This window comes from Trachypithecus francoisi, unplaced genomic scaffold (genome assembly GCF_009764315.1).
Source record: "Trachypithecus francoisi isolate TF-2019V2 unplaced genomic scaffold, Tfra_2.0 Lachesis_group13, whole genome shotgun sequence".
NCBI classification, from domain to species: Eukaryota; Metazoa; Chordata; class Mammalia; order Primates; family Cercopithecidae; genus Trachypithecus; species Trachypithecus francoisi.
In genome coordinates this window covers 102,752,441-102,767,834 of record NW_022681458.1, presented here as the reverse complement: position 1 = coordinate 102,767,834, position 15,394 = coordinate 102,752,441, and the positions used below count along the sequence as shown (strand labels likewise).

General features: G+C 32.8%; 1 protein-coding gene across 1 annotated transcript in view; it reads right to left on the bottom strand.

The window, feature by feature from the left end:
• LOC117095052 (low-density lipoprotein receptor-related protein 1B) overlaps nt 1-15,394 on the bottom strand; it is a 1,687,268-nt gene that overhangs the window by 76,301 nt on the left and 1,595,573 nt on the right. The window contains exons 42-43 of the mRNA XM_033231629.1: nt 8,287-8,476; nt 5,427-5,631 (exon numbers count right to left, since the gene is read on the bottom strand). Of these exons, the coding sequence (XP_033087520.1) occupies nt 5,427-5,631; nt 8,287-8,476 (395 nt within the window). The remainder of the gene's footprint in view (nt 1-5,426; nt 5,632-8,286; nt 8,477-15,394) is intronic.

Genomic DNA, 15,394 nt, shown 5'->3' with positions numbered 1-15,394 from the left:
ACTGCAGGGAGATAGGTTATAATCATGCTGTCTTAGCCCCTGTCAACATCAGTTAATGTTTTAGTTACTGGAACAACAGAGATGATAGATACAGAACAGAAAAAAATAAAAAAGAAACATTACAGAATTATTTTCTGGATTTTTTTTTTTTTTTGCCTTAATAACTCAATTTCCCCAAAACATTCAGTTCCATATCACTGAATAAAGAATGCATTCCTCGATATTTAAAAGGTACAAGAATGTGGTTTAGGTAGAACCACCACATAAGTTACTGTGGTATTAAAATCAGAAAAACCCAGCCAATCGTATTATTTTTATCAATGCAAGTCAAAATTAAACTGTGCGGACTTGTATTTTATTGTGACCACTCTCTAAGATAAAATAGAATAATAAAACTTAAGTTTGATAGAAGAAACTAACGGGCTTTGTCAATGCAAGTCAAAATTAAACTGTGCGGACTTGTATTTTATTGTGACCACTCTCTAAGATAAAATAGAATAATAAAACTTAAGTTTGATAGAAGAAACTAATGGGCTTATTAAACTTCAGATTTAAAACATTGAAAGATAAAAATGTACATTAAAAAACACATTTTGGTTTATTTTTGCTGTTTGAAAGGATCTGTTTCTCTGGTCTACTGATAAGCAATGGGTTATATAATATTTCTGTGATAAACTAAGTGAGTTGTCAATAGTGTATCAGCATTTTTCAAATCTCTACAAACACATGCCCATGATACACCATGTTAAATTTTTTTTTTCTTTTTTTTTTTTTGAGACAGAGTCTTGCTCCATTGCCAGGCTGGAGTGCAGTGACATGATGTCAGCTCACTGCAACCTCCACCTCTTGGGTTCAAGCGATTCTCCTGCCTCAGCCTCCCGAGTAGCTGGGACTACAGGCACGTGCCACCATGCCCAGCTAATTTTTTGTATTTTTAGTAGAAAGGGGGTTTCACCATGTTGGTCAGGCTGGTCTCGAACTCCCAACCTCAGGTGATTCGCCTGCCTCGGCCTCCCAAAGTGCTGGGATTACAGGCATGAGCCACCATGCCTGGCCCATGTTAAAAAATTAAAACAAACAAACAAAAAACAACGAAAAATCTGTTTTCTGATCAGAACAAAGCTACATACTGTTTTCTATTCAGAATATTCATAATGTTCATGAGCATATTAAAAGCTTTAAGATGTAATTCAATGACTAAGCCTATCAGACTTTGTTTAAACACAGTTTTGAAAATTTACTTGACTATGGTCTAATTCCTATAGATACTCAAAAGAAGGCACACTTTTCAAATAGGCTTTGGAAGACCCATGGCATCATACTGCGTTCGAGGGCACACAAGGTCTAAATTTACAAGAATCTCTCCAACACTTTAAAATCAATGAACTTAAATGTAGGTTACTTCTTTCTCATTAAAGATACCCTGTATCTAATATTCCAGATTATGATGTCTAGCTTCCTTCTAATCTGTTCACTCCCCTGGGGATATCTGATCTCCCTACTCTTGAGATTGCCTTCTGCTATCACCTGCTTTATCCAAAGTTAGAAAATATGCAATTATGCAAAAGAAGTGTTCCCTTCTGTAACTGTCACTTTTCTAGCACTCCTTTTTATTGCATTGCTTCAGCATTTTTTCACATTATACAATGAACAATGTTTTGCATCTCTTCTTATATTTCTTGGTGAGTAGTTTAAGTCTTTTATAGAATCCTTCAGTCTTCATAACTATACTTTCTATTTCCTGAATAGCATTCTTTCTAAACCTATAGTTTTTACCTGTCACACATTTCTTCAATGCCTTCCACAGTGTACTCCAAAATATAAAAATGCAACTTATTCTGTTGATTTGCAGATCTACTTAAAAATAAAATATAAATTGAATATATATACACACACATATATACATATATATGAAAGATTATATTCATATGGTTGCCCAAAGGGAATAAAATGAGGAGTGAAAAAAATAGGAGCAATATTTTGTTATAGTAGCTTGAATGGACTACAACGATTGACAATGCTTTCATTTCACGTAGTAAGTGGAAGTCACCTGGTTGCTGTGAACACTGGCGTGTGTTAGATTATCTGTTTTTGTCAAGGCTACCTAACAGTAACAGTTGGATTTCAAGGCAAATCTAGGTACAAGCACACTAAATGATGGTGCTGTTTATAAAGGTCCCTTGTATAAAAGAACAGCCTGTGTATGAATTTTTGGCTTTACAGAACAAGGAAAGATTGAGAATTAAAATATTGAGAATTATCATTAAATTGTCACGGATTTAATTTCATATCATTAACTATCTTTGAGCACATGTTTTACTTCCTCAACTAGATATGGGGACAAAGAACGTTTATTTTACCTTTTTGAATTAACAATGATTTCTGCTAATTTCCACAAAATTACAGAATATCACAATTATGTTGATTTTAGCTGTCATTTGTTTTTATATCTACATTAATTATAAAGCATAAGAGCTTTGATTCTCACTATTATGCATTACGCCATGTAATAAACAAAACCAAGAACATTGGCCCCCTGAACCTAAAATAAAATTACATTTTTAAAAAAGCATAAGGATTTTAAATGACTTGGTAATGTTCATGCAATTAGTCAATACCAAATGTAAGGATTAAATTTAACATTGCTTTAAAACTATATTTTTTAAAGAAGTAAATAAATATCCAACTTTCATTCTAGTATTTATTTTGTAAAATTGTCTTTATTAATAATTACAGAATATGAATTTCATAAATATTAATTTCTGAGATGAATAATAAGTATTTAGACTTTCCCTTCCCTGATTGCACCATTTGTCACACAGCTAAGCAATGGGTATATCTAAACACGAAAGTGAAAAGAATACTAAAAACAAAGAGAAAATTCTTATATAACATAGGCCAGAGTAGAGATGCTATAATATCTGTCTAAGCCTTCAGAACATCTATTAAACAGTTTTAGACACAAAGCTATAATAAAGGTCCTTCCAATGGTGTGAGGACACATAGTGATCTTTCTGTTTTAAAAGAGCTTTGATGACCCCAGCTTCAAATGATTAGCTTGTCCTGATATAATGGAGAAGCCTATGTAAAGAGTATTTCAAAAAGATTACTCAGAAGCTCTACGTCTCTATCAGAGAGCAGTTTTAAAGGGGATAATGTGTCACTTAGAGTTGGATGCTCTTCTCCATTGTCTTCCCTGTCGATTTTACTAAGGTTCTTAAAATGTATATCAAAGTAATATGATGTGTGCTCACAAGTTGAGTAAATCTACTTGGTTTACTACGTACATCAGCAGAACTTCAAATTTTACTAGGCATAGTTTCATATTCAGTAATGAATTGAAATATTTACTGTGCAAAGTGTTTATGGGTAACATATTAAAGATATGTGAGGAAGAAGGAGAGAACAAATGTATTGCTAATTACAAGGCATGAGGAAGTGGCCAGGTTGTGTACACTTAGTTGGGTCCTTTGTAAGTGTTTTCAAATTTAGCATGACGGTTTGCACAGGCGCTGAAGTGAGATCACCAGGGATAGAATCACCTTCCTACTACATACGTGGCGAGGTGTTCCCGAACAAGCACTAAACTTCTTTGTGCCTCATTTTCTTCATCTGTAAATGGGGATCATCATAATAATGCCTACCATGGGGAGGGCTATAAAAACATGAAATATAAAGTGCTTAGCACAGTATCTAGAACACAATTATCAATCAGTGACTTAGCTAGTAGGGTGATTAGTAAATTGATACAGTCCGAAGTCTTAATAAATCTGTACAAAGTCTTTAAAACAGTCCATAAATAGTCCCTAAATTAACTTTTACAAAATAAAGAATTTTAAAAATGTATTGCTCATTTTATTAACAAAAATATTAACTTTTTAAAAATTAATTTGAATTCATATGAGGATAAAGATGAGGTAATCTGAATGCATGTAAGAATACAGTAGACTTTGAAATACTTTTCTAACTTTGGGGCCCAGTCAGAAATCATCCTTCCTTGGGCAGGGATGGAAAATGATGAGTTGCAATTAAACAAAGCACATATGTTAAATGTCAGAACAAATCCTTTAAATTACATTAGTGGTATCTTATTACTGGACCACTTACTGTAGCTGTAATTACCATAGATAAGAATAAATGGGTGGGGAAGTGCAAAATAGGTATAAACAAAAATCATTGAGGAGAATAAAGAGTCATAAACTCATTTTTTTTTTAGTATCATGACAGAATAAAAAATAACAGCACATTCAGGACAATGATTTACCTGTCTCTTCAAAAGCATTATATACTAGGTTTATTTAGAATTTCTATGCTGTATTCTGAGTCATATACTTTTGCACTATAATCTTCATAATTGCCCTGAAAGAGAATTTGCATATCAGAAAACTAAAGTTTATAAAGGTAAAATAATTTGCCTAAGGTCAATTCAATCTTCAACTGAATTAAACAGTGTGCTTAGCCATATAGAATTTGTTCTATACATATAGAATTTGCTGATTGTTGTCTGTTTCTGTAAATAAAACTTTATTCGAATACTGTCAGGCCTATTTATTTACATATTCGCTATGTCTGCATTAGTGCCATGAAACACTGTAGTTGTAATAGAGATCATATGGTCCATGAGGCTTCAAATATTTACTATCCGGCCCTTTAAGAAAAAAAATGCATTACATTCTAGACCTTCTTCAATGCAGTGGAGGCGTGAGGAGCCTGAGGATCATTTTGTCCTTCAGGCCTGTATAGTGGTAGAGACATGGGTCCAGATTTCTCTAGTGGTATAGCCACGCAGATCTAACCACTGAGCTTCCCTGTTGCCAAGGCTACTCCTCACAGGACAAAGGGGCGTCCTAGCATCTCACCATTCTTCAGGCCCTAAATACCTGCTGTAAGTGCTCTCAAGGGGTAGCATAGCAACTCTTCCACTAACATTTCATTTTGAACCCAGAGAAAAGAGAGTCCAGTGATTAGAGTAGACTTGACTCATTCTCCTCTCTTCAGATCTTCTTAGATTGCTTTAAGGATACAAACACAGAGGATCATTTCTTTCTTTTCTAATTTTCTTTTATCCTGGGACAACTAATCAATTGTATTTCACATTTTTAAAAGCTATACATAACAAAGAAGCATATTCAAATCACTCTAACCATTCCAGTTCAATTAATAACTACAAGGAAATTAGTTATTGCTGCTCCAGAAAAACTTTATGGGTTGAGCTGTCTCTATGGTAGCAAATACATTTGAAAGAAGTTTTCAAAATACTGTGCACAATTTTCTTTTGTGATAGATTAGTTATTCAACTGGATTGTTTCAATCAATAGGCTATTTTGAAATTCCCTGATATGAACATTTTAGGAAAGTATAAGTCATATGTGTTTTAAATATATCATTGCATAACTCTATAACCAAGAAATTCTTCATTAACTTACATGTCTCTGGGATCCATCATATTCACACCTTTCAATTTTTCCTAGACTGCCATCTGAGAAATACAACTTCTCTGCACGGTAGTCGATAGTGAGTCCATTTGGAGTGAGTATGTCTGTACTGACCACCACTTGAGCATTCTTCCCAGTCAGAGTAGATCTCATGATACTCGGATGTTGTTCATTCCAGTTGGTCCAAAACATTAAACTAATGAAAATGAACATTGTAACTATAAATCAAACTTCTCATCAAGAGTAAAAATACTAATAGAAACATGTCAATACCAAGCTATTTAAAAAGAAGCAGAATTATTTACTTCATATTCTATGACCTTTAACAAAGTCTAGGTAATAAAAGGAGATGTGTATATGATATTTGTATGTTAATTTTACCTGGGTTCTTAAATGAAACCTAGAACCTACTTCTAAAAAATGATTTCCTGGATATTCCTTCAAATAATTTAGTTAAACTGTTAGATGCATGAGGATTTACTTTAATCAAGAACAAAACAGTGATCTTAAGTTTGTTTTCCACAAACTGCAAATATACTCTAACTTATTACCACATTTCAGCTGATCCAGTATAATCATTCTTATCCTAAGTATACTTATCTGTTTCAATTGATGAAAATAAAAATCTTCTTCACCTTCCAATTTTCCTTTTTAAATTCTGCATTCTCTTTTGTATTTGTTTTGGAGAAAGGAAATTACTAAACTCCTGTTTTTTACATTTCTTTTTTTCTCTCTTAGTGTGATTTTTCTATAAATTACAATATCATTTCTAAAACTCTAGGGGTGACTCTTAAATTCTTCAGCATAGTGTCTATTCTCTATGGATTCCCAGGTATAATCATTTAAAGGTAGTTTAGCATTACAGCCAACAAAGTTATTCAGCAGGTGGTTTGGAGTATTTTGTGACACTTATTACCAAAATTACCAAATAATTGTCAAATTCACAACAAAAATCTTTGTATTCAATTTTCATTGTTGGTAATTTTACTTATAAATTGTGATATTTAATATAAAAAATAGTGAATTAAAACATTTTAAAAGTTATGCATAGAATGTAAAGTATTAAACCCACAATTTATTTACACTATTTTCCTAGATTGTAGATTTTATAACAAGAGAATTTTAGAGGTGTTAGGAGTGTTCCTTTCATTCCACCCTCCCCACTTCATTTCACAGGTGAGAAAACAGAACGATCCAGAGAGCTTAAGTAATTAAAGTTTTCACAAATAATTAGTAACTGAGCCAAATTTTAAACTTAGAGAGCCTAACTTTGATTTGCAATTTAGGATTTTATTTTAAAATATCTGTTAATCGATTAACATACAATGGTGTTTTGAAGGTGTCATTTACATATATGATAAATTGCCTTTTCATACTTTAATTACAAATAATTATCAAATTGAAATTTTTATATGTTTAATGTTAATTTACAGTTCACCATATGCAAGGTGAAAAATGTAAATGTTAGCCTATGTAATAAATAATTACAGGATAAAGCACTTACTAATTAAAACTCATCATATATAATATCATGAGTGACTGCTTTATTTTTATTTCAAAACTGACTTATAAATTCCTTTGCCCAACTCTTTTATTCCTACTGTGTGACATTTATTACTGTCCTGAGATTCTTTTGGTGATGTGTTGAGAAAAATGCAGCTGAGCTAGCAAACTATATCCTGATAGGACAGTGGTGGGAGCAGTCTCCCCAGCTCCATAATGAGTCATTGCATTGCTCAACCTTAAGAATTTTCATATATAAGATGATGTTCAATTAAGTGAATTAAATCTGACCTCAGTTTTAGCTCTACAAAAGGGTTCAGATTTACAGCTATTTTCACACTGACCAATTCATGTTACTTAGTCCTTTCTTCTGATAAGTGGTCAGGGTCAGTGATTATCTGTCATTGCTTTTCTTTCTTCAACCTTTTTTTTTTTTTTTTCTTTTTAAATCACACCTAAAAAGAACTCTTCTAGTTTTGCTCAAGGAAGGCCAGATTGGTCTGATTTTTGTTTACTTGTTTCATTTAAAAATAAAAAGCATTTTCTTATAGTTAACAAACAACTTTACCATATTGTATATGAGAATGAAAGTTCATAGATAGATATTCTTTGTCCCTTACCTGTGCTTTGTTCTTCAGGTGTTTTTTTGTTTGTTTGTTTGTTTGTTTTTTGTAACTGCTTTAAGACATCTCCCAAGACACCATTTTTTTTCTTTGTTTTTACTCACTGAGTATATTTTATATCCAGAATATTTCCTTTTGTCGTGATTTTTTTACAAACATTATTTTAGCTGTCTGTACAATATATCATCAAACAGCTGTAGAACACTTAGACTATTATCAAGTACCTAGTGTTGAAAAGACAGCTGCACACAAATATTTTTGTATTGTTGCAGTTTGCTTTCTTTTGTATTTCAATTTGGGAGATCTCCGGATGCTATAATTACTTGATTAAAATGAAAAAAAAAAAAGAAAAGAAAAGAAAAGAAAACTCTTAGTCTTCCGTGTATGCTAATTTTTTTAAATTTATGATTCCAATCGGCTATGCATTAATGTCTTCTTCATAGGCCTTTTCCAGCATAGTATTGTCTCTTTCCATTTTGCCTTTAATTATTTAAATTTGTTTTTACTGGATCTCTCAGAGAGATGAAGCCCGGCGTTTAAAGGGTCCAGATTTTAATTTTTCACATTTATGATGCTCTTACATAAAAAAAAGTTTTATGAATTGTGAAAATAAAACTTCAAAGAAAAACTTTATTTTAGAATTAATTCTTCTTAAAATTAACAGAACTCTGATATTCTTTTGACTTATAACTATAATGAAGAGATAAAACTACACTGTTTCTTACTTTTGACATTCATCCAAGGCTAGCACATGTGGGTGGTCATCCTCTGACATGGTGATGACAGCTTCCCTGTCAAATGCTCCAGGTCGAGTCTGGTCCACAGTGTGTCTGGTGATGGATGAGGTGGTGGAGCTTGTCCAGTACAGTGTATCCCAGGCTCTGTGATAGGCAAGTCCTTCCACAGAACCCACATCTAGTGGGGGAAGAAAAAGAAAAAATATATATTTTTTATTTTTTTAAAAATGACTTCTGGACAGAAAAAGCATTAAGATATACATGTATAGCTGTTATTTCATCAACCACTTCTCCACAAAATCTCCTAAATAAAAATGTAGTCACTGTGATACTTACAATTGATAGCTGATTATACATATATAATGAGAGCAATTTTTGCAAAAATGTCATTATAGACAATATACCCATAAATAAAAGAAAATTAAATTATTGTCTTTCATATTGGAAAATGGTGGCCCTCTATCTTTCCTGTATCTTAATCAATTTTCAAAAGTATCCAATGTGTAACAATTTAGAGATGCTTTTGAAAATCTTATGTCAGCAATATCACTTTGGTACAATCATCATGAGTATTCCCTTGATACTATAGATCTGGAGATGTCCAGGAAAAGCAAACACATGGAAAACTACAACAGTATGAGAAATCTAAAATCTAACTCCTTACTTGAAACTATCAAACAATGGTAGATATTGTTTTAATAGGTTAATGTGGCAATTTATTTGCTTCTATTCAACTAGTGAGATAAAAAACAAAACAAGAGAAAAAGAAATTAATTGCCAGCTAAAGCACGCTTTAAATGTCAGACAAAGATAAATGGTAATACACGGATCCTAACACATAAAAGTGACAAGGTGAAAAACAAAAGTAATTATTTCTTAAAATTGCATTCCCAATCTCTAGGGTAACATAAAGTAGTTGTTTTATTTTTCATAGACATGCTTTGAGTGCATCTTTAAGTGTAATCAAATTATTACACTTTTCCTACATGTTATTTGTTTTCCTCAGAATTATTATTCTGAGCATGTTCAATTTAACAAAGAATATATACACCTTTTGCAGTCATACCAATAAATTAACATTATTAAGACAGAGCATTTCCCCTGTTTTCCTCTCCAAGAGTCACTAAAAGGAATTATTCAGCTGCCATAAAAACAGGTATCTGAAAAGAGCTGTTTCCAGGTTTAAGATGAGTTAATACTTAGTTTAGGGGGATCAATAGGATTTTGCGGGAGGGCGAAACAATAATTAAAGCTTTTGAACAACATTTTTCATTTTTTTTTTTGTTATTTGTTTCTTTTTTACATGCAACATGAAATATCCAATAATAATGCAATTAATGGCTATCATTTTTAGTTACCACATGCTAGAAATGATGCAAACTGCTTTCCATACATCGTTTTATTTTATGTATAAATCTATTCTGTGAAGCTTATGTCATAATTTTCTATTTCCCAAGAAGAAAGCTGAAACGTATAGTCACAGGGCTGATAATATTAACACAAAACTTTTACTCCCCTCCCATTCATCTGATTACAAAAGCCTATATGCTTAGTAGCACCACTACTTGGATATGGGTTTACAATGCTTATTACTTAACCTCAATCTAAACCAACCTGAAACCAAAGGAATGATTCATTAGTCTCAACTTGTTTGACTCTAGGAGAATCGTATACTTAGTAATATACCACAGGATAGTCTCCCCTCACACAGTCAACAAAGCAGTCTACAACGTATTAATGGGGTTATTAATATGAAAATGTAGCCTACAGATGGTGGAAGAAAAATTATAAAACACAGTCACTGTAAAATCAGTTAAGCTAATTTTATGTGATGCATATAGTGCTCCTATTTGGAGTGAGTGGATGAAAAGTTGATCACGGTTAAGAATGTTTAAATCAGTAATAAATCACATTTGCCAGTGTGTTTTTTAAATTTCCAAATCATTTCAGAAATACAGTTAACTCTATTAGTAGTATCTGTAGTATTATACGCCTTTCATCATTCACAAATAAAATGAGAAACGCATAGCTCTGAAAAAATGTAAGCAAATAGAATAATTAATCCATCCTCATTCTACACCTTCTCTTCCAGTAACTATGACATATATTCCTCTTGGTAACTTTCTTTTGTCAATTCAGGAAGAAAACACTTGGTATCACCATTGAGACGTGGCAGATGCTTCTTTTCTATTGTTAACATAATTCCAGAGTTACTAGAGAACAAAATACATCTCAATATCCAGGTATAATCTGTTTTACTTTATTTTTGTAATAGATTATAACCAGAAATTACAGTTAATAATTATCTCTTGCTACATTTTCAAATATTTTAGTAATGTACTTCTTTCTAAAAAAGATGTTTAGATCCTTATAAAATATATTTTTATTAACAATTAACAAAAGTTAACAAATCAACAAAAATTAATAAATTTTATTAACAAAAAACCAGTTAAAATTAGTGAAATATTCTAGTTGAGATAAGACATATTTCTCAATTTGTGATGATTTATCGACAGTGAGGGGACATGTGGCATGTGTATGTGTACGTGTGCACACACATCTGTGTTTGAACGTTGAGATTCCTAAAACAGTTGAACAGCCAGAATAGGACTTGGAATTACTGATCCTCGAAGGCAATTATGTAGCTTGAAAATAAAATAAAATGTCTATCTACCCAACCAGACCTGAAATATTGAGCAGAGTAAATCAATACAAAGCTAAATTCTTGGAACTCAAGGATGTAGCACCTACATCTACGAAGATGCAGAATAGACGTAATTAAGAAAATATCTATAATAGTGCTGTTTCAGCAGCTCCATACTTTTCACCCCAGCAATATACATACACACACACACACACACACACATATATACGTACACACACACACACATATATATGTGTGTGAAATATAATGCAAAATCAGTAAAAATTCCATCGCCTTACCTCATGCACTTGCCAAGAGAAAAAGAAAAAAAAAAGAGTTTTCTTCCCTTTTACCCACTTTTGAGCAGGGAATTGGGTTTGGCTAAGCATGAGTCAGGTCCCGACATGTTTTTGCAGAAGAAAGAAGGGGAGGTCAGCACATCAAAAAGTACAAGCCAGGCAGGTAACTCAGAACCGTGGTTGTATCCTATTTCCTGGATTCTAGTTTCCATAGCCATGATTGGGAAATTGATTCTGGTAGCTTGACAGAGAAATAAACCACTCCTCTTACAGTTACCCAAAGGACTGCAGTTCATAGAGAACATACTTTCATCTCATCACCACTGAGGAACAGCAATGCCCCTTCTTGGCTGAACATTGTCTTAAAGGCAGCATAAGATCTTACCAAATGGGAAAGGCAGTGAAGGATAGTATTCATAGGGAGCCACGTCCATTAAACACTGTTATTCATCTGGCTAGGATAACAGATAAATTCACAGATAAATTCAGTTGCGAAGTGGTTTGGATGGGTCCTCACCCAAATCTCATCTTGAACTGTAGCTCCCACAATCCCCATGTGTTGTAGGAGGGACCCAGTGGGGGATAATTGAATCACAGGGGCAGGTTTTTCCATGCTGTTCCTGTGATAGTGAATAAGTCTCACAAAATATAATGATTTTATAAAGAGCAGTTCCACTGCACACATTCTCTTGCCTGTCACCATGTAAGATGTGCCTTTGCTGTTCTTTCACCTTCCACCATGATTGTGAGGCCTCCCCAGTCATGTGGAACTGTGAGTCCGTTGAACTTCCTTTTCTTTATAAATTACCCAGTCTTGGGTATGTCTTTATCAGCAGCATGAGAACAGACTAATACACAAAGTTAGCAGGAAATAATATTTATCTCAAAGACATGCTACAACTATAAAGCATCATAATGAAGTCCTCGTTGATTGTGTACTACTTTCTTACGTACTGGCTTGTTCTCCAAAGTCACAGAGTGGCAGTTTGTTGTTTGAAATTATATCATTAGTAGAAAGCATCCAAATCTTGTTTGGAGGATCTAAGTTACTTTGACACAGAGAAGCAGTCTTGATTTCCAGCCCAGGTAAAGAACCTAAATTAAGAAGTTTCTTCACAAAATATTCCACATCTATATTAACTGTGAAGTTTCCAAGGAAAGAGGATCCTAGGTTTACCTCACTATCCAGATCTGATGTTGAACTCTTTGCAAATAGTACACATAACTGTGCTCTAACAAAACACTACTTCACTGAAATTGTGTCTAAATTCTACTGTCTGAAAAAATACTATAAAAATTCTGTTTCTTTTCCTCCTTTTCTTTTTCCTTTCCTTTCCTTTCCTTTTTATTATTTCTTTTATCTCTCTCTCTTTCTTTCTTTCTTTCCCCTTCCTTCCTTCTTTTTTTCTCTTTCTTTTCCTTCCTTCCTTCCTTCCTTCCTTCCTTCCTTCCTTCCTTCCTCTCTCTCTCTCCTTCCTTTCTGCCTGCCTGCCTGCCTTTCTTTGCTCCCTCCCTTCCTTCCTTCCTTCCTTCCTTTTTTCTTTCTTCCTTTTTTGTGAGATTTGCCATAGTTTTTCTAGTATATAGTCTCTATCATTGCAATAAGACAATAATTTGACATGGTTGAATGACAGGTTTATTTGACAAAATTCAATAACCTTTCATTATAAAAATATTCAACAAACTAGCAATAGAACTTCCTCAACTTGATAAAAGGAATATAAAAACCCAAGGCTCATATTACATTTAGTGGTGAGAAAATGAATGTTTTCCCTCAAAGATGAGGACCAAAGCAAGCATGTCCACTGTTCCCTTTATTCAACTAATGTTGAATAAAATCGGAGATTCTAGCAAAGATAATTGGGGGTGGGGGACAGTCAGAGAGAGAGAGAGAGACAGGGAGAGAGGGAGGGAGGGAGGGAGAGAGAGAGAAACAGAGAGAGAGAGAGAGAGAGAGAGAGAGAGGGAGAGAGAGAGAGAAATAAATGGCATCCAGATTGGAAAGAAAGAAGTAACACTATCACTATTTGCAGATGGAAAGTACTGGTATATACAAAATCTTAAATAATTTAATAGAAATGTATAGTCAGGTTGCAGGTTACAAAAGCAACATACAAAAAAATCAGTTGTATTCTATATAAGAGCAATTAACAATCCAAAAATGAAATTAAGAAAACAATTTAATTTATAATAGAATTTTAAAATATAGAACTTAGAAGTTTAGCAAAATAATTTTAAATGTTAAAACATATACACCCAAGCTACAGTGCATCATTGAAAGAAACTAAGGATTTAAACAAATGGAAAGATAACAATGTTCATGGAATGGAAGGCCTCATATTATGAAGATGACAACACTATCTAAATAGATCTACAGATTTAATGTATAGAAATTCCAGCTTTTTTTTCCCAGAAATTGACAAGCTGACCTTAAAATGCATATGGAAAAACAAGGGACCCAGAACAGCCAAAAGAATCTTGAAAGAAATAAAACAACGTTAGTGGCTCACACTTCCTGATTTCAACCTTGGTATGAAGTTTACAGTAATCAAGAGAGTTTGATTTTATCATAAGAATAGACATAGCTACATGTACCAGAAAAGTCCAATGAGAAAATACATTCTCTCAGATATATAGCGCTCCCAACAATTGCATAGCCACATGCAAAAGAATGATATTTGATTCCTTCTTCATAGCGCGCACACACACACACACACACACACGTATAGAACCAAAAATATACTTTAAACCTAAATGTAGATGATAGATGATGAAACTCTTGATAAAAAATAGGAGGAAATCGTCATAACTTTGAGTTAAGCAAAACTTTCATAAACATGACACAAAAAATACAAATGAGAAAAAAAAAAACAGATGTTAGGTTTCATCAAAATGAAAAACTTTCATACTTCAGAAGACAAAAAGCCAACTGACAGAATGGGAGACAATATTTGCAAATCACATATGTGATAATGACCTTGTATCTTGAATACATAATGAATGCTTTATATACTCAACAATAAAACAACAACTAATCCAATTCAACAATGAGCAAATAATTTGAATAAATATTCTCCAAAGAAGATACACAAATGACTGATAAACACATAAAAAATGTTCAACACTATTAGACATCAAAGTACTGCAAATCATAATCACACTTGATATTCATTATGATGACTACAACAATAAGAAGTTTTCACAAAGATGTGGAAAAATTTGAACCAATATATATTGATGGTGGACATGTAAAATGCAACAGCGTCTCTGTAAAACAGTCTGTCAGTTTTATAAAATGTTAAACATAGAGTTACCAGGTGACCTAGCATTTCTGCTGGTAAATAGGCATCCAAGAGAAATGAAAACGTACCTCCACACATACACAAATGTTCAACAAATGTTCATAGCAGCTTTATTTGTAATAGCCAAAAGAAGAAATAGCCCAAATGTCAGTCAGCTGATAAGTGGATGAATAAAATGTGGTACATCTACGCTTGGAATTATTCAACAATAAAAGAACTGAAGCACATATATATGCTAAACTCAATCCCCCCCATATATATATACACACACATAGATGTATATATATGTATATGTATACATACAGGACACAATTATAGAAAATTATTTTAAAGTACGTAGACATGTAGATATGGTTTAGTTATCTCATAGATATATTATAGAAAATTTAAATACCTGGCAATTTCCCTTGAGACTACCTTATTAGAATGCTTCACAAATGATTAACTGGATTATTTTCCTTTTCCTAACCATTCAATCGATGAATGGGATGCAATAGATTTTAATGTGGACTGCTTACTGTGAATTAGACTACCACTAATCTGATTTAAAAGTTCAGAGTCATTTTTATTTTCCCCCCACATCAACAAACATATTATCACAATAAAATTATCTAAAATAATATTTTTTCACCATTCTAATTTACTAAAAATTAAATTAAAAATCTACATTGTAGTCTGAAAATTAAAAGAAGAAGCAATTAAACTAGAAATAAAAATTGTCATTATTTTGTGTTTGTGAAAGCATGGAAAAACAGATAATCTACTAAAAACCTATTGAGTTGGGTAAGCTGGCAGGCAACAAATAAGTAAATTGAAATCAATAGTTATATAATGTACAAAAATAACCAGTG